This window comes from Centroberyx affinis, unplaced genomic scaffold (genome assembly GCF_046629955.1).
Source record: "Centroberyx affinis isolate AG114_WGS23_722 - 3 ecotype Tasmania unplaced genomic scaffold, CSIRO-AGI_Caff_v1 ptg001345l_1, whole genome shotgun sequence".
Lineage (NCBI taxonomy): Eukaryota > Metazoa > Chordata > Actinopteri > Beryciformes > Berycidae > Centroberyx > Centroberyx affinis.
The window spans coordinates 67,642-90,530 of NW_027279838.1; the positions used below are offsets into that span (position 1 = coordinate 67,642).

The 22,889-nt window shown below is 43.5% G+C and overlaps 1 protein-coding gene across 1 annotated transcript in view; it reads right to left on the minus strand.

Annotated features, from left to right (window-relative positions):
• The window catches only part of LOC139649450 (neuropilin-2-like), a gene marked incomplete at its 3' end in the record, with an annotated part of 88,329 nt that extends 66,271 nt beyond the window's left edge, over positions 1-22,058 (minus strand). Inside the window, 2 exon segments of the mRNA XM_071525861.1 lie at positions 7,556-7,736; positions 21,255-22,058. Of these exon segments, the coding sequence (XP_071381962.1) occupies positions 7,556-7,736; positions 21,255-21,330 (257 nt within the window).
• Between the last annotated feature and the right edge of the window lie 831 nt (positions 22,059-22,889).

Sequence of the window (22,889 nt, forward strand, 5' to 3'; positions counted from 1 at the left end):
TACTGATTGTTGCAATTTGTACTTTATGTTCAAATTGGTAGTGTATTTCCCATCCGACAGCAAAGACATTCCAACTAGTTTTCTTTTTTTTATCTAGACGCTGCCATTTTTCCATGAGCGTTTCTCAGCAGGGGAAGTGAAATCACTGATGCCACCATACAAACAGCTTTTAGAGGAACTGAAACAGTCAACAGCCAGTAGATCCATCCATACATACACACACAGTCCTGCTCCCTTCTGCTGACTCATAGAGCAGCTGTCATATGAACAATACAACGCAGTTCCAGTAAAATTTAGAGAGACGTTTCTGAACTGGTGCGTCGGGATGCAAAACTGGACTATGAGGCTTTCCGTCTTTACTTTCTCCTGTTTCTTATTCTCATGAATGCACATCCCAACATAAAAACCATAATACCTTTGAGGGCATTCTTTGCTGTGATTATGTGTACTTTGGTCGTTTGCATCACCAAAGTACCCATTATCATTGCAAAGAAACCCTCTGAGTGTTACTGCTATATTAATGTGAGAGAATATTATCTTCTAATATATTTGAAAGTAACTTCACAGCCTCTATGTAACATTTGGGTCTTGATGCAAAGCCTGCTGATGACCAGGAGTGTAGATATTATAGCTGGCCACTTCACATTGCTTCAGTCTAGACCCTGGTTTCTTACAGTAAATTGTGTGCAGGGACCCAAAAAATTGCCTAATTCTCCTGGGTCCCCAGATGACAAGTAGACTGACATTTTAATGAATTCAAGCAAAATGTTTTAATTAGCATGGATCCGTGGATGAGACAATCAATTTGTCACTTGGGTTTGCTGCAACACAAAAGTTATGTGTTTGAGTTTGTAAGTGGGTGCAAATGTATGAGCATGCATAAATCCATGTGTGTGTGAGTGAGTGTGTGTGTGTGTGTGTGTGTGTGTATGTATATATCTGTAGTGTAAAAGCAGGCCTAGTCAGTCTGTCACTGAAGCAGTTAATAGAGAGCGAGGAGGATGACTGACTTCACTGTTATCAAGTAATAGGCCTATTACTGCAGACAGATGGACACTGTGTGTATGTGTGTGTGTGTGTGTGTGTGTGTGTGCGCGTGTGTGGGTGCATGTGTGTGCCAGTGTGTATTTACGTGTATGCTATGAGTGTGTCTTTGAAGGACTGACCCTGATCAATGTGTGTTACGGCTATAATGAGTAATCGATTGGTTGTCCTGGAGACTGCTGCCGGACACACACACACTCACACACACACACACACACACACACACACACACACACACACACACACACACACAGAGTCATTACAGTAACAGACATTGATCAGGCAGACCTTCAGGGCCTCAGGGAGTGTCTGTAAATCAGAGTACTGATATTATCATCATTGCCTGTTCTACCGTGCACGTGTGTGTGTAACCCCAGGCAGCTAAATAACCAGGGTAAGATGTAAGTTTGCCTGGCGAGGAGTATTTTTTATTAATCAAAGTAGGTAAAAAAAAAAAAAGACATTCTCTGATGACAGTGTCCACCCCGGGCTTCTCCTCCTATAGCTTTCCAACATGTTGCCTTTTAGCCTCGCTGCTGGTGCTGATGCTGGTCTGAAAGCGAGGCCCTCTTGCTGGCCGAGTCACTGTGATGTTAATGCAAACATACAGGCAGCAGCTAACTGCCCACAGCTGGTGACTGAACATCTCACTTCTTTCTTTCTCTCTCTCTCTCCCTCCCTTTCTCTCTCTCTCGCTCTCTTCCCCTAAGGCCAGTGTCACATCTCATCTTTTTTTCTTTTTGCTCTCTCCAGGACTCCAGTGTTTGTTGCTGCTCTTCTGCCAGTCAGGTGTGTGTGTGTGTGTGTGTGTGTGTGTGTGTATGCACACATGATCAAATATTCCTAAGCTCCCCACAGAGTCTAATTTGCAGGTTGAAAAGCTTCTATTAACGCACATCAACAAGGACACGGGTTACTGTGCCAAAAGGTACAACAAGTTTTTACATTGTTCACATTTCGCAGTCGGTTCACATGTCAGACGTTTGGATACATAAAGTTTAACTGTACACCTGTGCAATATTATTAATAAGAGCTGTGAAAAGAGAAGAGAAGAGAAGAGAAGAGAAGAGAAAAGAAGAGAAGAGAAGAGAAGAGAAGAGAAGAGAAGAGAAGAGAAGAGAAGAGAAGAGTTGAGGACAGAAAACAGATGTAGCATGAAGTTAAATGATTGATTGAGGCAGAGTACAAAGGCAAGGTCTAAATCATTAGTGAAACCATTATCGTTGACTGCAGCTCCTCTGTCATATAAATCACTTCTTAACTCACTGCTCTACTCCTCACTTACTGTGTAAGCCATACAACCGTGAGTGTGTGTGTGTGTGTGTGTGTGTGTGTGTGTGTGTGTGTGTGTGTGTGTGGTGTGTGTGTGTGTGTGTTCGAGGGCGTACGTGCCGTGCATGTTGGTGTGTGCACATGCTTGCGCCTTCATGTCTGCATTTGTATTGCTGTGTATGCATGCTTATGTGAGCCTATATGTCTGTGCATGCATTCCTGTGTGTGTGTGTGTGTGTGTGTGTGTGTGTGTGTGTGAGAGGATGTGAGTGTCTGAGTGTGAGTTTGTGTGTGTGCGTTTCTCTCATATCAATATTATGCAAAGATAGCATCTGACTGGGGTGTGATCTGAGGGAAAGGGAGATTGGAGAGGGAGGAGAGAGAAGAGCAGAGGAGAAGAAGAGACAGACATATAGAAAGGAGATTAAAAAAAGATGGATTGACACAGATAGAGGGAGAAGAAGAGAGGAGGAAGACGGAGACGGGCTGAAGAAGAGTCTGCGAACGATAAAGAGAGAAGAACCGACACGTTTGAAAGAGGGAGACGAGGGAGGAAGAGGGAGAGAGAGAGAGAGAGAGAGAGAGAGAGAGCGGGGAAGAAATGGAGAGGAAGAGAGAGACAGAGAGAAAGGGAGAGGAGGGTGGCATTTGGCTTGCTGCCTGTGTTTTCTCATATGCTATGCTGAATAATGATTTGGCCTATAAAAGATTGGCACACTGCAGAAGGCGGAGGAGAGGGAGGGAGAGGAAGGAGATGGAGGGAGAGGAGAGGCATGGAGGTGGAACAGAAGGGAGGAGAGGAGGCAAGAGCGGACAAGAGGAGAGAGATGGGGTCAGTTGAGCAGTAGGAAGGAGGGGGGAGGGGGTGAAGAAAGGTGAGAGGAGTGGCGAGAGGGAGAGAGGGAGGAGGAAAGAGGAGAGGAGAGAGAGGAGGGGAAGAGAAGGGGAGGGGGAGAGGAGGTAGCTGTCACGATGATTTGAGCCTGCCCCCAACAGACCCTGACACTGCACTTTTCTCCGAGCAGTTCTGTGTGTGTGTGTGTGTGTGTGTGTGTGTGTGTGTGTGTGTGTCTGTGCACTCCAAACACTCTGAATAGAGATCTTGCTTTCAAAGACAGAGCTGTGCAGCGAACTAAGGAGAAAATGTGATTTAGACAAGTAACTGCAGCCCCAAAAGGTGCAGGGCCATGGCCACTTTAAAAAGATTTAGTAGATGGTCTTTAGCCGTAAGTATCTCATTAGTTGCCTCATAGAAGCTGAACAGATAGCATCAGTGATGAAGTGGTAAATAAAAATGTGAGTAACCTATGACCTCCAGACGGTGATCATCATAAGGCAAACAACCACAAATATAAACAAAGATCAAGTATATTTTCAGAGAATTAATATATATCTTACATCTTACTGATGTATGAAGATAGGGATACAAATTGCTATGTTGCATACTAAGAATTTACATCATATAGATTTAAAAAAGTTTTTAAAAAAGTAGGTATTCTGCAAATAAAATAGTGAGAAAAGAATATTTTAGGTGGGGTTTCTCAACTACATCCTGGATAGTTCATAAAATATGTCCTAACAAAACACTAACAGTTTCTTCAAGGTTATGGCCAGAGAACTGCTTTTGGTGTTATATTGAGTCTTTTTTTTTGTAATCGGATGGCTTACTGTCATTCACAGGGTTTTATGTTGTCGATAAAACCTGCTTGTGCTTGCAAAGACGGACTGAAAATGAAGGTTGAAAATAGCTGCAGATGGGAGCTGTGATTCTAAATGAGACTTTAGGATGTCAACGCTACAAAAACCTCTCTCTGATATCTTTCTCTTTGGAGATGGAGGCTGACGAGCATGCAATGTAAAACGAATATCACGAGTTTAAATCCGGCACTTGTCCACAGCCGCAGGTCATCGCTACTTCCTCTCTCATCTGTCCTGTCTTTCTCTCTCAAAAGAATTGAACGCTGTGAACAAAAACATATCTTACATAACCTGTCTTTCATCAGCTATAACTGTCATTGAAGCAGGATGCAAAAATTTTACTATGGTTGTAAAATGCACTACTAGACAACCACAGAGACACACACACACATAGTGTCTTCCCTGTCTCTGTACCAGTCCATCATGTGATTTTGACATACCATGCCTTTTATAAGAAACCCATGACACAAACAGACACACACACACACACACCAGAAATGAAATGTGATCAAGAAAAAAACACAGGAAATAAGCACAGGAAATACGCACCCTATTAGAGCTAAATAAGAGTGGTGTGTGAAAAAAAACTGAGATTCTGAGGGAAAAAAATAAGCTGATGCATCACATCCCTGACATGTATGCATGCACACACACACACACGCACACACACTCACACATACACACACAGCTGTGACAACTGAAACCTGTCGCCAGTGATGGGCTGATGTTGGAATGTGTGGCATGTCATGTGACGGGAAAAGGGAAGTCACGGTGAGTCATGATTGACCATGGCTATACTTATTTTATTAGACGCACAGACTACTCCTTTTTTGCTGGTCAGTCTGCCTGTCTGTCTGTCTGTCTGTCTGCCTGCCTGCCTGTCTCTCTCTCTCACTTCCTCCCTCCCTCTCTCCTTGCATTTGAATTGCTGTATTAATCCTCACAGCAATATTTCTCTCTGTCTCCCTGACTACCTCCCCATCGATTTTTGCCTGCAAAGCCAGTGAAGTGACTGTCAAACTGTGATGCATTATAGATTACAGATTACCATCTTCAATTGCAATCAGGACCGTAATCAATCGGATTGCTTCAACATAGTGACATAATAACATAACCCTTGCAGATTCTGAGTGTGTGTGTGTGTGTGTGTACATGCTTATGTGAGAGACAAATGCAACCATATCATATGTGTGTTTCTTGTGTTTGACAAAGAGAAGACAGGGAAGAACCATATTGACTGTAACAAAGTTGGCTTTGTATAGAAACATAAGTGACTCCTTTGTCATGCCAAGACGTGTGTGTGTGTGTGTGTGTGTGTGTGTGTGTGTGTGTGTGTGTGTGTGTGCCGCACCCCCCTTAAACTGAAGACATTAAGAGCAGTTGTCTGTTGCCCAAAGCTGTAACCTACAGCCTTGAGGAACACACACACACACACTCGCATGAGCCATGTTACATAAATCTGCTGAAAAAAGAGAAGGATTGTTACATTTAGGATGAACAGACACAGAGAGAGAGAGAGAGACAGATGTCTGTTTCAGAAAGAGACGCCATCTGACAGCCAGAGACAGAGACGGAGACGGAGATGGAGACAGAGTTGCTGGTATGTGAGTATGTGTGTGTGTGTGTGTGTGTGTGTGTGTGGTCAGAGTTGTTGCTGACAGTCACTGGGTGACCATGTACGTCTGCTCCCCACCCCTACTCAGGACACACACACACACACACACACACACACACACACACACACACACACATACTCGCCCCCTGCTCCTTCTCCTTGGCCTCTTCGCCCCCTGAACCTAACAGCTCAATTTCAGCCTACTCCTTCGCACACACACACACACACACACACACTCCTGGCGTTGGGCCCCTGTAGACTTAAATAGCTCTGTGCTGTAGGAGACTTGCTCAGTAAATAACAATCTATTAAGCCTGAGATGTTACCAGCAACACTGCAGATATCTCACTCTGGCTGGCAGGGTTTGGACCATTAGTTTTAAAATATAATCTGTTATTACTGGAACTAAACTGAACTAAGCTAAATATTTAGTTCATACTATGAGACACACACACAGCACACATGTACATATAAGACACACACACATACACATACGCACACACCGTAATAAATAAATCAGACTCTGTTGTTTCTAATGGAAGCTTCAAACAGATTTGTTCCTCCTGGGAAACTACTGGACTTTAAATGGATGTAAGAAATTGAAAGAGAAAGAGGGAAAAAGGGAAGGGGGGTGGGAGAAGGGGAGGGGGGGGGATGAGACCAAAAGAGAGAGGAGAAAAGAGGGAGAGAGAGAAGTAGGCAGAAAGAGAGAGACTGCATCTAATGCACCAAATTGATCTGAGAATAAGAACTGCAGAACAAAACAGAAAAAAATGACGAGGGAAGACAGACAGAAATACAGAGAAGTTTAAAATCTCTTTTTCATTTCTGCGGCGCAGTGAGAAAGCGGAGCAGAACAGAGCAAAGCACAGCGGGCCTCTTCAACCTTTCAGCCTCTCAACAAACAGCCAGCCGGTGAAATATTGATGCTTCAATTCCAACAAAGGAATGTCTGAATGATTTTGGTACATCCGAGTGGGGAAATTCACCTATCTATAATTGATACGGCTAAAATGTTAATAACTGGATGGGAAAGTGGAGGAACAGAGAAATAACGGGACAGAGGGAAAAGTCGGTATGTGTGCGCCTGTATTTGTTGGAATCTTAAGGCTTTTGCAAAGGCCCGGGAATTTCACTAGGTCTTGAGCAGGAGGGGATTGCTGGATCAACTTTTCTGGAATATTGACACCGGCTCTTGGTCCCCGACACAAAAACTTTCTGGAAAATGAAAGGGGCTCCTAACCTGTCTGTCTGCTTGCCTTCCTTTCTCTCTGTCAGTTTGTATTTGCCTCTTTACCTGTCCCTGTCCATCTTTCTGCTAATCTCATCTCTCTACCTGTGTTTTTTTCCATATTTCTTAGCATGCCTGGCTGTCTGCCTGTCTGCCTTTCTCTCTGTTTGCTTTTTTTTCCATCCTGCCTGTCTGCCCGCCTTTCTCTCAACAATAGCAAACCAGCGAAACAATGATGGACCGACACCAAATCCTCTAATCTGGGCTAATTCTATCGATGTGCAAAAAGCATCCCAGAGCTGTAAATGTGTTGTAATTAGACGTTGTTAATTAGAGACAGGGGACCAAGGGAGATCCCACAGCGATTATTATGGAATTGCAAAAGCCAGAGAAACAGGAGGAGAGTGGGTTGAAGTTCATCGAATACACTCAACACCCCTCATTCAGAGACAGACTGGTAGATACAGAAACTACAAAGAGAGAGAAAAGTAACTGAAACTGAGAAGACAATCGACGGTATCGCAGCCTTCCTCAAAACTCTCAAAATCCATCTGTCCCTCGTTCCAACTTCCTCCACTTCCCCTCCTTCCTTAGCTGCACTCTATCTAAAAAGTCGGGCTTGGAGTATCACTAAACTCTCCACATCTCTCCATACGACTCGACCCACCCATCCACCCAGCCCCCTCCTTTCTTACCTGCAGTCCAGTTTCTCTATCTCAAAGTGCGGGTTGAAGTTGAGGACGATGCGTTGCGACGGCTCCGGGGCTGTGATGACCCAGCGACAGTTCTGGTGAGGCGGGTACTCCAGCGGGTAGCCGGGGGTGGTGATGTAGCCGGCATCGCTGGCATCTAGAAAGCCACCACAGGGCTCAGAGGCTGGGGGGGGGAGAGAGAGGGGGAAGGCAGCATTAGAAAAATGAAATTAAAAAACATATATATATCAAGAAAAGTCAAATGGGATTTTGCATCCAGCAAGTCACTGCACAGCTCAGAAGTGAGAGAGAAACGCTATGTGATCCTATTTGAAAATGTGATAAAATTGTGATAAAATTTTGGCCAATAAACGGTTTTTCAGATCAGTGTTTTGGAGATTGGTTAAAATGTAGATTTGAGCTGAGACAGGATGTGAGAAACAGAAGTAGTTTGTCTGTGTGTGTGTGTGTGTGTGTGTGTGTGTGTGTGTGTATGTGTGTGTGCATATGTGTGTGGTGTCAGGGGTCAACTCAGCATCATGACACACAAAGACTCCATTCTGACCCAGGAAGACTGACACACACACACACACACACACACACACACACACACACACACACACACACACACACACACGGCGAGTAAGCCCTTCAGATACCAGAGATACTGTCGCAGAGCGGATCCACTTGTCAGCAGCCATAAGTCAGTGCCATGTCATACACAATGCCACTCTTTCACTGCCATAGCTGCACCCTGACAAAGATGGGCAACCCATATATATCAATGACACCCAACAGCATAACACGTCTGCTGCACACAACTCTATTTCTATAGTGTCCATTGTACACCACTCTGACTGTCCTGTTAGATGGACTGCAGTCGAGTGAGAGCTGAAATTCTCTACTGTATTAGATCTGTGAGGCTTCAGTTAAACTACTACATAAGCGGTATCTGTGTTAAGCATTATGTCTGTTCACTTCCAATATGAGAGTGCAGTATGAGCAGCAATCTGGCAGAATTCACTTTGAGACTATTGTATTAGGACAGCGAGCAACATCTCCAATAATTGACTTTTTAGGATAGAAAAGGCCAAAACATATAGATAATCAAGCTCTGATAGTCTGTGTTCTTGCATCAAAATCAGTGTTAGTTAAACAGCTGGAAACCTGCCTCATGAAAAAGTGTGTGAACCTGTTCTGTAAATTGCTGGTCTATCTGTGCCACCATCCACCCTGCTGTGCCATGACGTTTTATTTATTGCCACTGTGTTGAGAGGGGTGACATAGCCAAGTCAAACTACTCAGCAGAATACAACATGTTTTACCTCTATAAATAGACTGCCTACTGTAAACCTACTCTGAGATGGGACACACACGCACATACAGTACACACGGCATAAACACTTTATCAAGCATTCTCTTTAAAACAAATCCATGTTGCAACTAGACACAAAGTAAAAAAAACACACTCTCATACATTGAGAATACTGTAAAATAGCTCTACTGTATATTCAAAAGCAGATACACTAGCATGCATGGATCCAAAGTCTAGTGGTCATGGCTGCAAATGTGCATATACACACACACACATACATAGTATATATAGACTGGCAATTATGTACACTTGCACACACACACACACACTGTGGTTTCCCCACAAAGAGTTGGATTGAATCCATCGGGAGACTCAGCAATAGATGATGGAAAGGAAGGTAAAGTCTAAACACGCACTAACACACACACATACACACACACACACACAGAGTGATTGACACTTTGGCATCAATTTCTGGACCCCGCCTCACACTGTCTGCGAACAATTACTGATCATTTCTCTCTCACTCTCTCCCCCTCTCTCTCTCTCCCCTCCCTCATGCTGTGAGCCAACTAGTCCAGTCTATCTCCTCCTATCTGTTTCCAGTCTCCCTGGTGACATACAGTAATACAGGAGTAGAGTTACGAGTCCTACGTAACCCAGCCAGACCCATTACATCTCAACACCACCTGGATTAGTGTTTAACCAGTCGGGAATCTCACAGCAGCATCGGCCAAACACCACTTTTAGCCCACTGGTTAGCTAACTATGTATCTGGAGGAAAATGTGAGATACCAGAAGAGAAGGTGAATAATCTAGGATTTGTTTGTGAAATCTGATTCTTTAACAACTTTAGATTGGGATCAGAAATGTGTTGTTGTTGTTGTTGTTGTTGGGATAGGTCAGAAAAAGACAAGAGTACAAATATGTTGTCATTAGATTTGGTCCTAGGAGAAGATTCTAGGAAAGCCAGTGAAGCCCTATTGCTTTTTAGATGACCTCATTACTCTTTCCTACCTTCCTTCCTTCCTTCCTCTCTCACCTAGCTTCCAGCCATTTCTGCAACCAAGCAACTACTGGATATATTTGCTTGCACCCAGTGCATGTGGGTTACATTAATCCACAAGATTCTCATATCAATTTGGTGACATCTTTGGTGCTAATTTTGGTGGTCACTGCTGTGGCGTTTTTGCACTGCACTTCCAAGAAATAACACATTTTCTGTTGATCTGTTGATGAAGTTTGGGTTTCCGTAGCTCTTTTCTTTGTCTGTTCAGCCATGGTGGCTATCGCTTTTATGAAGGTTGAATTGTGTGATTTAAACAGTAGCCAAATGGACATTTATGTATATGAAAATGTTGCAGATTATTACTTTAAATTATTTCCCCTTCCCTACCTCCCCCTCTCCTCTGCTCTCTTCCTCCCTCACTTCTCTCTTCTTCTTCTGTCATTTCTCTTCTCACAATGTGTGTTATCATCTATATATCCTCTCCTCTCCTCTGGCAGGCAGCCTATAAAGACAGCACCTCCAAGTGTCTGATGAATAAGCCTGGTGTGATAGAGAGGCATGCGCCGTGTGTGTGGAGTATTGTGTCTACTCTGCTTCAAGGGTCTATCAATCTCCAACACACACACACACACACACACACACACACACACACACACACACACACACACACACACACACACACACACACACACACACACACACATTAAAAATAGGCTGAGGCCAAGTTCATCAGTCATTGTAATGTAGAGTTCCTGCAGTGCTATACCTGCATGCAGATGAAATGAAACATTTCATCAGAGAGAGAGAGATTGATTTTTGTCCATTCATTTTCGCTCTCTCTCTCTCTCTCTCTCTCTCTCTCTCTCTCTCTCTCTCTCTCTCTCTCTCTCTCTCTCTGTATATATTCTTCTATTTGAACTAAACAGAACAGGTAACTGTAGTAAATTCAATCTATAAGAATAATAATTTGTATTCTACACTACAACATCCCGACCTACATGCTGGGTGGAAATGCAGTGTGTGTGTGTGTGTGTGTGTGTGTGTGTGTGTGTGTGTGTGCGCGCGCGCGCGCGTGTATGTGTGTATGGGTGTGTCAGTAGAGAGGTGCTGAGTTGACAAAAAACTCAGGTCAACTCACATCAAGAATTATCAAACAGGGAAAAGTGACAGAGAGACAGCAAGAGAGAGAGAGAGAGACTGACAGAGAGAAAGAGTAGAGACTGAAGAGATGTAAGGCAAAAGAGAGAGTGGGAGAGAGAGAGAGAGTGAGAGCGGAAGAGAGGAGGTATAAGAGTTACAGTTGCACTCATCTGAATTGTATTTTTATTTTTCTAAATGTATTTTGCTGCATCATGCCTCACCCTGCCTGAAGAAACTGTATAGTCTAACTGAATACTGAATCATACACTCACTCAATCTACCTTGGTGTTTTGGTACTTTTACTAGACTACACAAGCATAGACCAACATTATATCAACAGAAGTACCACATCAAAACATCAACTGTTGCTCGATCTCTGTCTCTGTCTCTCTCACACACACACACACACACACACACACACACCCACACACACACACGCTTCCTTCCTCTTGACCCCACTTGTCACACAAGATAGCTTTTCTTTCAGCCACAACGGCATGTGTGATCGCCCAGGAACAGGCTGCATTCAGACCACATATTCACACAAATACACAAACACACACCGCTAAACACCGCTTATCCCCTTTCTCGCTTAGGCATCTCTGTATTCAGACCACACACACACACACTCACTCACACACGATAAACAGCGGTAAACGGTGCTAAGCAGTCGAGCGGGGATATAAGACAGGTCACTGCATTATTTATGCCTCTCCGCCACGTTTAGCATCGCATCCTGATAACACCTATTCAGCACTTTTCCCCCACATGCACACACTCAAATGCACACACACAGTGGAGACAGATGCACACATACACAAATGTAAAAACTTATTCAGAAATTCAGGCACACCAGCATTTACACAGACATACACAAAGTCTCAAAGATGCACCCACACACACACACACACACACACACACACACACACACACGCTTCCGCATGGAACTGCCTTGCAAAACTGAACTAGTTCCTTGTTTGTTGGCCCCAAATGCAAATTTTATGACCTTGTTTCTAAACTCACTTACAGATTCATTTTCGTAGGGAGTAGGGAGTTTGATTTGACTCTAAAGAGACACTTTTCAGCCTGTCGCAATCGATTTGCTGGTCTGTGAGAACTTTGCTAATGTGCTGGACCACGGTCCGCATTCATTTCCACTGGCCAGGGCCCGTAATGAAAGCATTAGTGTGTTAGTGAGTGTGTATGTGTGTGTGTGTGAGAGAGCGAGAGAGCAAGAAAGAGTGTATTAGCCAGCTAATCAGGCAGCCTGTTAAGAGAGAGGCTATTGTTTGGCAGATCAACTTATTATCCACCATCACTACTTATCACTACCAAGAACTCAAAACACTTAGTGTGTCTATCGTCCTCATTACTGTGTCCTTGTTAAATAAAGGCTACTGAATTTAATAGCCTCAATATATCCTGAGCAACTGCAGCACAGCTTTCTTGAGTGATACCACATACTATAAACTTGTTAGTGTCCAAAAAGTCAACTTTTCAGCAACTGAGAAAAAAAATGGCTGATTTCCCCATTGATGCCCACGCATTTTTAACATTTACAATGCATTTGCAGTAGGATGGCTTGGTCCCAGCATTGTGAACTGTTTCCAAAATGCCTGGGATATTGTTAGAAATGTACAGTGAAAAGACAGGGGGAAATTTAAGATATAAGGCTCTTGCATGACCCTGAAAACATGAGAAAAACTGAAAATAACAGAGGCCGAAATGTCTTCTTTGGATCAAACCCAAGGACTTTTTAGTCACAGAACCTGGGAAACCTCAGGAATGGACAGAAAGAGAGAAACGAGAGAAAGAAAGGGAGAATGAGAAGAAAGAGAGAGTAATGCCAGAACATCTGTCTCGCATCATCTGAAAGGAGAAAGTCAGCAGCTCAGAAAAGCTCACTGGACAGAAAATACAAGACACACACACACACACACACACACACACACACACACAGGTGGGGTCGTGCGCTTCTCCAGGTGCCTTGCATTAAGCCACAGTGGAAAACTACAGAGTGAGAAAGAGAGAGAGAGATGGAAGAAGACTACAAAGGATCTGAGAAACAGAAAGAGGGATGAGTGAATGGAGAGATATGCCAGGCAAAGGGCTATAAAAAAGAGGGATGAGTGTGTGATATAAAAACCTAAAGAAAAACCTTCTCCCCTTTATACCCTCAACACAGGAGCGAAGACACCACCTGATCTATGGGGCAATAGAAAATAGAAAAGAGACAGAGAGAGAGAGAAGGGCAGTGAGAGTGGGCAGAGAGATAGATAAAGAGAGAGAGAGAGAGAGAGAGAGAGAGAGACATTGGGAGAGATGTACGGACACAGAAGGAAAGACAGAGTGGGAGGTGAGAGACTAAAGTGAAAGAGAGCAGTAGGAGAAAGAGGAGGAAAGAGAGAGAACAACATGTTACACCATTCACTCTGGTGCTCCATGCTAACACTTTAGCATACACTATGTTGAGTGATAGTAGCTGACTAGCATTATCTCAGAAGTGAGAAAATGAGAACTTGTAGCATGATCCAAAGCTAAGTCATCTTAAACGATATGCGGCTAAGTCTGGCAGTTAAGTGCAGAAGACTGATAAAATGTATGAACTATGATATAAAAATAATGTATCCTACTATTATCCCTGGGACTATTTTTTAAGGTGGTGGGTGATAGGAGACTGCGTACAGCTAAAAATTACTGCGCAGGGGATGAGTAAGTGGTTGATCTCCTGAAATAGTTCCAAAAATAAACCTAGCCACATCAGCATTATTGTGTTAATACTTCAGTTTTATTAAAAAAACACTAACAACTTCTTATTATTACAAGATCAGTCTTCTAATGTTGGATAATGCTGGTTGCCTACTATCACTCAACATAGTGTATGCTAGCATGGAGCACTAGAGTAAACCAGGGACACATGGATGATTGTTTTCATCTCTTAACCGGTAAGTTGACCAATGGGCCAATCTCCCAGAAACTTGGTTTATTCCTTTAAGTCATTGTGGAAAAGAGTAAAACCAGCCCACTTGGAGTGCTATTCATCCGTCTTTTGAAGCAGCATGTGAATGGAGTCCTTTTAACAAGGTATATGAATGGATTTCCAATTGTGCGTCTTTTTTCTTTACCGGAGAGAGCGAACAAGGATGAGAAAAACATAGAGTGACAGAGTCAGAGAGAACAACGGGCGGACGGAAAAAAAAAGATGAGTGGTGGATGAAACAGTAAAGAGATTTCCCACCATGGCGGAGCGGAGCGAATAGAAGGTGAGAGAGGTTCCCTAATTGGAGCGAGGGAAAACACTGACAGACGGAGGTGTGGAGAAAGAGACAGAGTGCGCTATTAAAGGAGAGGTGACGTGCCATGAAAAGGAGAAAACAGGATGATTCAGCGTGAAGGGAGAGAGAAAGAGGAAAACAACCTGTGGCCTCGCACTGCACCGCTCTGGAGGGATGGCTGAGGACACAGAAGGCTTAGCTCGCTCGCGCACACACACACACACACACACCCACACATACACCCATACACACACATTTCTGTATTACTATACTTGTGATAACCGTCATTGACTACTTTCATTCCCTAACCCCTAACCCTAACCTTATTCCTTACCATAAACAAGCCTTATAAAGACGTGAGGACCGGAAAAATTGCCTCATTTTGGAGGATTTTCCTGATCTAGTCCATAAGACATTTGGTCCTCATAAGTATAGAAATACAAGAACACACACATATACACACACACACACACACACACACACACACTGATCCCCCCCTCTCTCTAATTACTCCAGTCATTACCAGTGGCCACTGAAGACACTAGAATACTAACAGTTTAGTAATGACATGATAACTGTAATTAGACCGTCCTGCTAGACCCACTAATTGTTCTTTCCCTTTTATAAAGACAGAGAGAGAGACAGTGGTTAATTGGCTTAATGTTTATTATAGCCTCCTGAAAACTAGGTTCAGGGTGTCAGTGGACCAGCACTCTGTTGTGAAGCCACTATTACTCTCACATGCTACTCAGGTCTAGGGGAGAGACAAAGACTATCGTCCTCTTATTTGACACACAAATTTCTATTCTTATTCATAACTAATTGTTAGTAAACAACAAAAGCACGGCGGTCTGAAACCTCTGGATGGAGCAGGATAACCCTTTATGTGGAAAACAGCTGCTATCAGGACAATTAAATTGAGGTCAATATTGAATAAAGTCTCATGCGTTGTGTCATCTACCACATATTAGTACACTCTGTTGTAGCCTGCGTGAGAGCACCCAGTGTGCACCTGGACAACCCAGCTGAATTTTCACCACAAAATCGATTCTAACTGTAACCCTCGCTGTAAAGGGATACCTTGAAATTTTGAATTTGAGTTGGTTACTATTCCTCATGCGACTTCACAGCCACATTGTGAAGAAAAGGGTTTCAAAGTTGTACTAAAGTATCCTTAAAAATGTATCCTGAGCCATGTTAGGATGGGTAGAAACTTTTTCACACCATTTGACAAGTGAAAGTTTAAGAAAATGTGAGAATTCTACATTTCCAGATATCCGTTCAATATGTAACCCTAACCTAAAATATAGTTAAAACATAAAATATAGACAACTAAATAAAGCTATTGCCTACAATAAAACCAGACAATATGTACAACACATAGTGAAAACTTGGCCAAAAAGTGAGAACCCTCCTGCGCTAGGAGAGACTGGGATAAATCTGGATTAGTCTACTGCAGGTGGCTCCACTCAACCACTGCTTCACACTCTGCTGCTTCCCTCTCATTTCCCTAATGCACTCTCATGCTCTCTCCCTCTCTTTCTCTCTCTCTCTCTCTCATTCCGCACCTCTCATCATCCCTTCCTCTCTCCCTCTCTTTCTGTCTCATCCTTCGTCTGCCCACTCTCTCTCTCTCTCTCTGTCTCTCTGCCTCTCTCATCCTACCAGCCTTTCTAAAGTATCCTTGTCAATCCTCATAGGCACTGAGTAATTATCCATGGAAACACAAACACACCAAGTGAAAATAACAAACACAGTTAAATTGGCATTGTGCAATTTCATAGAACATAAAATCTGTAATATTTCAGGCAAATAACTAATTTTTCCCGTAGCAAAGTAATTACATGGCATCATTGTGCCAATGGCAGCGAGTCAATACAATGTGAAGTGAAGTAAAACAGGGTATAACCCCATTGTGTGAAGAAATGACATGGATGGTTTAGTTTATTGATGGTCAATTGAAGCTTACAAAGCATTATGACCCAGGCCAATATAACGGTTAATTATTACAAGCCTGCCCCAAAGTAAAACAGCACCTGGTTAAAGGAGACGTGGGGCTCTAGCTCTAGGCTGACTAGGCCATAAAAAATACAGTGGGTTGCCTCGTCACACTCAGGCTACATGGTCTACATAAAGCCATACACTGGTACAGTAGAAGCTGCTCAAATCTGCATCTACTGCAGGACCCTACATTTCCTCTTTAGAGTGGAGCAACAGTGCAACACCAAAGCAGCAAAGCATGTAAAAAGCATACTGGCTCATATAGACACCTGACAGCGTGTATACCCAATATCATTTAATTGACAACTGATCCAGCGCGCTTCAGCCACTCTTTCGTTGGGGATAGGTGCTCACAGACATGGACAAGACGTAGGTCTATTTTACTAAGAGCTCTTCGGCAGGTGATGACTACCCAACACACTGGAGCATACAATACATCTAGCACCTTTATTCGACTGACGTTTCGACTGTACGTCTTCCTCAGAGTCCACAGACAATCATCAGAAAGGGGAGGTAGAAATAAGCTAAAATCAAAATCATTTACATCCATTCAAAACATTTTACAAAATAAAAATATAACCTATTATTTTCCTTAACGTCGCCCATCATATAGCCTACATATGCATGTGTAGGGAAATATTTTCAGCCCAAAAGCAAACTGAGAAATTTCTTGTCCTGGGACTCATGACTCATGAAAACACATTGCGCTGGCCGGAGCCTCCCAAAAACAGGCCTGGACGCCAGGGCTCAGAGCCTACCTGGAAGCAACACAGCCTCTGCTAACTGACTTCTCACTATTTGTATCATAGCGAGCCTGTTTCATCATCCAGCATATTTCAGCAGAGACACTATAGAGGCAGACAGCTGGTCTTGAGTGGCCAATTATGTCCGTTTATCTCCCTTCCAGGCACAGCTGTGATCAAACGGAATGAAGAAACAGGATCAAACAGAGAGGCTAAAAATCATTCTTCCGCTTCGTTCACTTCTTTTTGCAGCTTCCCTCTCTCTGTTTCTGTCTCTCTGTCTCTGTTTCTTCCTCCCCTTCCATCCTTTCATCCCTCCCTCCTGCCTGCCTCTCCCTCCCTCTCTCTCTCACTGTTTTTCGGTCTCGCTCTCCCTCCCTCGCTCCTCTCTCCGGAGACAACAGAGTAGAGGCACATGATCGGTGGCTAAGAGCACATCTGTAAAAGTTTACTACTGAAGAGGCTTCATCCTGCATTGCCTACTGCCCTATGTGTGTGTGTGTGTGTTCCTGTGTGTGTGTCTGTGTGTGTTCCAGTGGTTCTCAATGTGCCAGCAGGGGGTTCCCCAGGGCTCCTTCAGGGGAGGTGAGGAGTCCCCAGAAAAATGAAGCGAAAGTTTAATGTAATGTCACTCTGTTTTGGTATGCTACATACAAGAGCAGTGAGAAAATGTCTAAGGATGGCTGTTTGAATCATAGTTTTCACATTCAACACTTATTTCCTCTCCAACCGTTTAAACAGTTATGGAATTACATGATAAATTATTATTCAAACAGTGCACATCTTTACATTTGGAGGCCCCCGGGGATAAATCCTCTTAAATGGGGGGTCCACAGTGGCCCGATGTGAAGTTATTTTATGAGACCTCAGCTTACAAGAAAATCTCCAGATAGCAATAGTCCCAAAGTAGACGTCTCCTCACAACAGGCCGAGGAGAATTGTGATGTAAAGAATGCCTCCACTGTGCTCTCTGTACACTACTTTCTTCCAAAACAACATTTGGCAGACAGGCCACTCAATCCAAGTCATGAGATCTGCAAAACCCCGGGCTCAGGCTTCTGAATAAGCACTAAATCAAGTAAAACCTTTAATTCAGCCAACTTCTCCAAAACTGCCCCCTTAGCTCCCTGTTTTCTAGGGAAAGCCAGATAAATTCAAATTACGTATACACATGACTGTGGCTTAAAGCAGTGAACGGGCACTGAATGGAGATACGGCTTTGATTCAATCAACTTCTCAAAGACACCTGACTGTAGCTACCTTTTTTTCCTTAGACAACCAGAGGTAATCGAGAGAGACAGACTATGTGTGTGTGTATGTGCGTGTGTGTGTCTCTCCATGTCTGTCTGTTAATCAAATTACTGTAGTCAAAAACATGCAGCATGGTCAAGTCCCAGTTTCCCTGAAACAGCATGACTGCTCTGTCATCTGATGAGCGATGATGAGATGGGGAATCCAAAAACTCAGCGTGCTCCACTTCAAGGAACAGTTGCTGCTGTGGTTCTGGTTCGCTGTGCTGGACGCAGCAACTTCTACCGACCACATAATGAGAGGAGGAAGCACTAAGGAGAATGGAAATTAAACCACGTTGCCTATCTCCAACTGTGATTACAGCTAACATACTGAGATTATACAATACCTATTGGCCTACACACTTTTCAACTATATCAAAAGTTGTAGGTCTATTCTAGATGTGTAAATTAAAAAAAATTAAAAAATAAAAATAGGCAAAAAACAAAACACAATGGAGAATCTGAAGCGATGGTTATGAGTGCTGAATTTCACCGATCCAGATAAAAACTACCACTCACATATTGCATTTGGCAGACTATAGGTAAACCTATTCACTTAAACTCAGAACTGTGTTAATCTGACTCTATAACAGACAAGTTATAGGTGATAACTGGCCATTACTGTATTCTTCTCGGCCTTAAACAACCTGGAGCTCTAAGTCTCCTAAATGGCACATCATGACCGCAGACATAGTTTAAAGACAAAAACAATGCTCCCTACCATTAAAAAACAGCAAGAAGCAAGAAGCCTATACACTGGGTCAAACCACAGAGCTGTCTCGTCACTAAAATCTGACACGAACTGCTATTTAGTCCATTAAATAATACACACTTCTTTATAAAACTGACTGTCCCGGCTCTCAGTTCTGATTGGATGTGTCACTTAAAATTACCAATAAACACACACCTGTGACCACGTAATAGTGCATTTAAATATTAATGCACTCAGCAAAAATCACTTATACTTATGTGTCGCTTAGCAACCACTTTCTTCAAGAACAATACTGCTTGGCGTAAAAATAACATTTAGCCTAACTATTAGGCTACTGGAAAAAATAAAGATTTCTTGATTTTTGTTCGTTTTTTTTTTTTTTGTTTGGCGTGTTACAGGCGTTTTATTACCCATATGCCATAAATCAGTGGAGGCCGAGCTTTACCATGACTTAAGAGCAACTAAAAGGCTTCGTTGGGCATGATGCAAAGCGCGGTCGTTCAATGCTTAAAGAAAAGAGCGTTCCAGTATCCTATGCGTAAAGGGTTATTTTGGCACACACCAAAGCGTGCAGTGTTGCCTCAAAAGTCCTAGGCTGTATTGACGCGCACAGATATTACCATTTTGCCTGAAAACCCCGAACCTAGGCTAAACGCGCACAGACTGTACCATCTCAGAGCTCACAGCCGGTGCGTATCGGGGTGTACTTTGCACCTTTAAGCCCCGTCGTGCACAAGGAGGAGGGAATTGATAGACCACATCAGCCCCGGTTGGGCGAGGCAGGAGGGAATCCGACCTCCGCCCGCCGGGAGCGACACTGGCCCCCGGTAGGCGGAGACGGTAGCCCGGTCAGATTCACCGCGTCCTCTCCGCTGCTCTCCTCTCCTATAACTCAAGAACCTTTAGCCTACCAAAAAGAACCACTAATCCTATAATACATTTTAGAGGAATAGGCCTAATATGCAAACATCACAGTAAAACTTTAAAATATGCCAGCCTATAAGTCAAAAATCATACTACAGAAGATTCTATAGAAATACATAGGAAATAAAAAATACATTTACGTACGATAAGGTCGCTATAAACTTAAAATGGATTACTCCAGGAACACTCTTCAGTCCCTAATAAGAAAATTACAGTGATACCATATGAGATAAAAACACCATCAAGTACGATAAGATCACTAAAAACTCTACTGAGTACCTTGCATTAGTCCCTATAGGATTATTATAGGAGCATGATAATGATTTTTCGTTAGGGTACAGTCCTCATAACGGCGATGATACACGAATAATAAAAGAGTTGGATGAAAACCCCACATGGGCAAGATGTTTTTCGGCAGCACAAATTCATCATTGATAAACTAGAAAAACGACGAAAATCTCTTCAGAAAGGTTGGGTTGAAACCAACGTGCATAACAGCGGACAATGACGAACAAAAAGTAAGGGCAAAACACTGTTAATGATAGTGACTTGGTTAAAACCGCCTTAAAAGTTGATTGCGTAGAAATACTTGTTTAAATCGCCGTATATATCCCTATATAAACTGCCACATTTCCTTAACCAAAACGCAAGGAAGTGCGGATAGGAGAAAAACGCAAGAATGAATGCTTTTCTGAAAACTTAATTGATTTTTGTTCATACTGGTGGCTGTTTTGTCTAATGATGATCACGGACTGGAGGTTATGGTTACCCACCTTCTTATTTACCACGACATCACGAGTGATAACTCAGTGCGACTCCTGTGAGCGCTGTAACGCTGACGGAGTGAGAGAGGTCAACACTGGAAAGTTAAAAAAAAAAAAAAAAAAACACGGGGCATCCTACTGCAGGGATCCCCCTACTAATTGTACTGAAAATGAAGTAATCAATAGGCTACCTCACACTACTGTAATTAACGGGACGGTTTGAGAGGGGATGAAAGGTTGGGGCAGCCTCGCTTCAAACCTACTCAAAATGCGTAATGATTCTCTGTAACCACAGACTCAAAGTTTCTCTAAAATGTAGTTTAACATTGTTTTGTACGCAAGGAAACCCCACTTTACCTGCCAGCAGCATCTCCTCTTTAATGTACTTTTATAGACTCTATGCAGTTGTAATGTGGGTGAAAAGCCTATTCGTTTTCGAAAAGAAGAGCGGCTTAATTTCCAATTAACACCTAGGTGTGAGACAGGGGTTTAAGCGGGCAGCAAAGGTCTCAGAGAGCCAAACTTACCTCCTTCCTCTGCTCTGACCGCTGAAGGCAAAAGAAAAGCCAGTAAACATCCACAAAGCCATGGTAATAAATCCATCTTTTTCCCCCGGGTGAGGAGAAAAATCACCTCCTCTCCTCCTGTGAGATTGTTTTTCTGTTTATTCGAGGGAAGCCTGCAGTCCAAAGTCCCTCTTCCCTCTCCTCTTTCCCCAGTTCTCTCTGTTTCTCTCAAGCGCAACACGAGTCTCCAAAATCCACTACAGGCTACAAGCAAGCTGGGTTGCGTTAACTGAGCTCTCCAACAATATTACGCTGGCTAAAATACCCGATTTGTACGTTGGTGTGTCAGTATGTGATACAGCTATCCTGCTTCTCCCCTCGGGGAAAATTATTCCTGCGTAAATTCTACTCCAAATTCAATTTTAAAGCCTCAAAATCCATTCCGGAGCGCACAGACGGCAGTACTGTGTCTCACTGTCAGACACAACGCGTGTGAGAATATAGACCTCGTAGACCCCGATGACAGGCAAAATCAGAAATTTCAAAAAAGTAGAAATCACTGGTGGGAAACGTAAGGAACCAACAGAAACATCTGTCGCCAACCATTAAGTTTGACGAGATCTGAAAAAAGTATTCAGGGTCTTTTCTCCTCGTCTTCAGAGACAAAATATCCCCCAATCTTTCGCGCTGACTCTCTTTCCCTTCGGCGCATTTACTTGGTAAAAAAAAAACAACACGTGATAAAGAGAGAAAAAGGGAGATTTTCCTCTTAAGATACTGTCCAGATAACAGTCCGTCCTTGCGTAAAAGAAAACAAGAGAACGGATCTTCTTCAGTGAGGCAAGTCCCACAAACCCGGCGTGTCTGTGCGTAAAAACGATCCGTGAGTGAGGGAGGGAATTAACCGTGCAGCCTCTCCGCTCTGCTCCTCCAAACTGTGCGTTTCTTCGCTGTGACACGCTCTTTCTATCTCGCTCTCTCTCTTTCCCCCTGTCGCTCTCTCTCTATGTCTCTCTCTCTCTCTCTCTCTTCTCCCTCCCTCTCTCGGCAGCTCCGGCAGTGCGCTCCTTCCCCTCCGCTCTCCGCCGGGTTTGTGGCAGCGAGCAGGAGTGCTCAGTCAGTCCCCTCTCGCAGTGTGTGTGTGTGTGTGTGTGTGTGTGTGTGTGTGTGTGTGTGTGTGTGTGTGTGTGTGTGTGTGTGTGTATCGCATTACAGTCCGCACCTCGGCCCGCCTCCGTATAGCCCCTCGCTGATTAAAGAGCAGTTTCATCTCTCTCTCTTGATCTCTCTCTCTCTCTCTCTCTCTCTCTCTCTCTCTCACACACACACACACACACACTTTGCCTCACCCTCTCTCTCTCACTCCATTTCTTTCTCTCTCTATTTCTCCCTCTCTCCCTCTCGCCTTGCCTCCCCCCACTCTCACCTTTCTTGTTTCCTCCCGCTCCCTCTCTCCTTTCTCTCTCCCTCCTCCCCTCTGTCACCCTCTTTCATTTCCTCTCTCTCTTTCACTCTCATTTCTTTCCCATTTCTCCCTCCTTTCCTCCTTTTTCTCTCATCTCTCTCCCTCCTTCTCTCTTTCTAGTTTGTCGCTCCTTCCCTCTCTTACTTCTTCATTTCCTCTCTCTCTCCATCATTTATCCCCCCACCTCACCT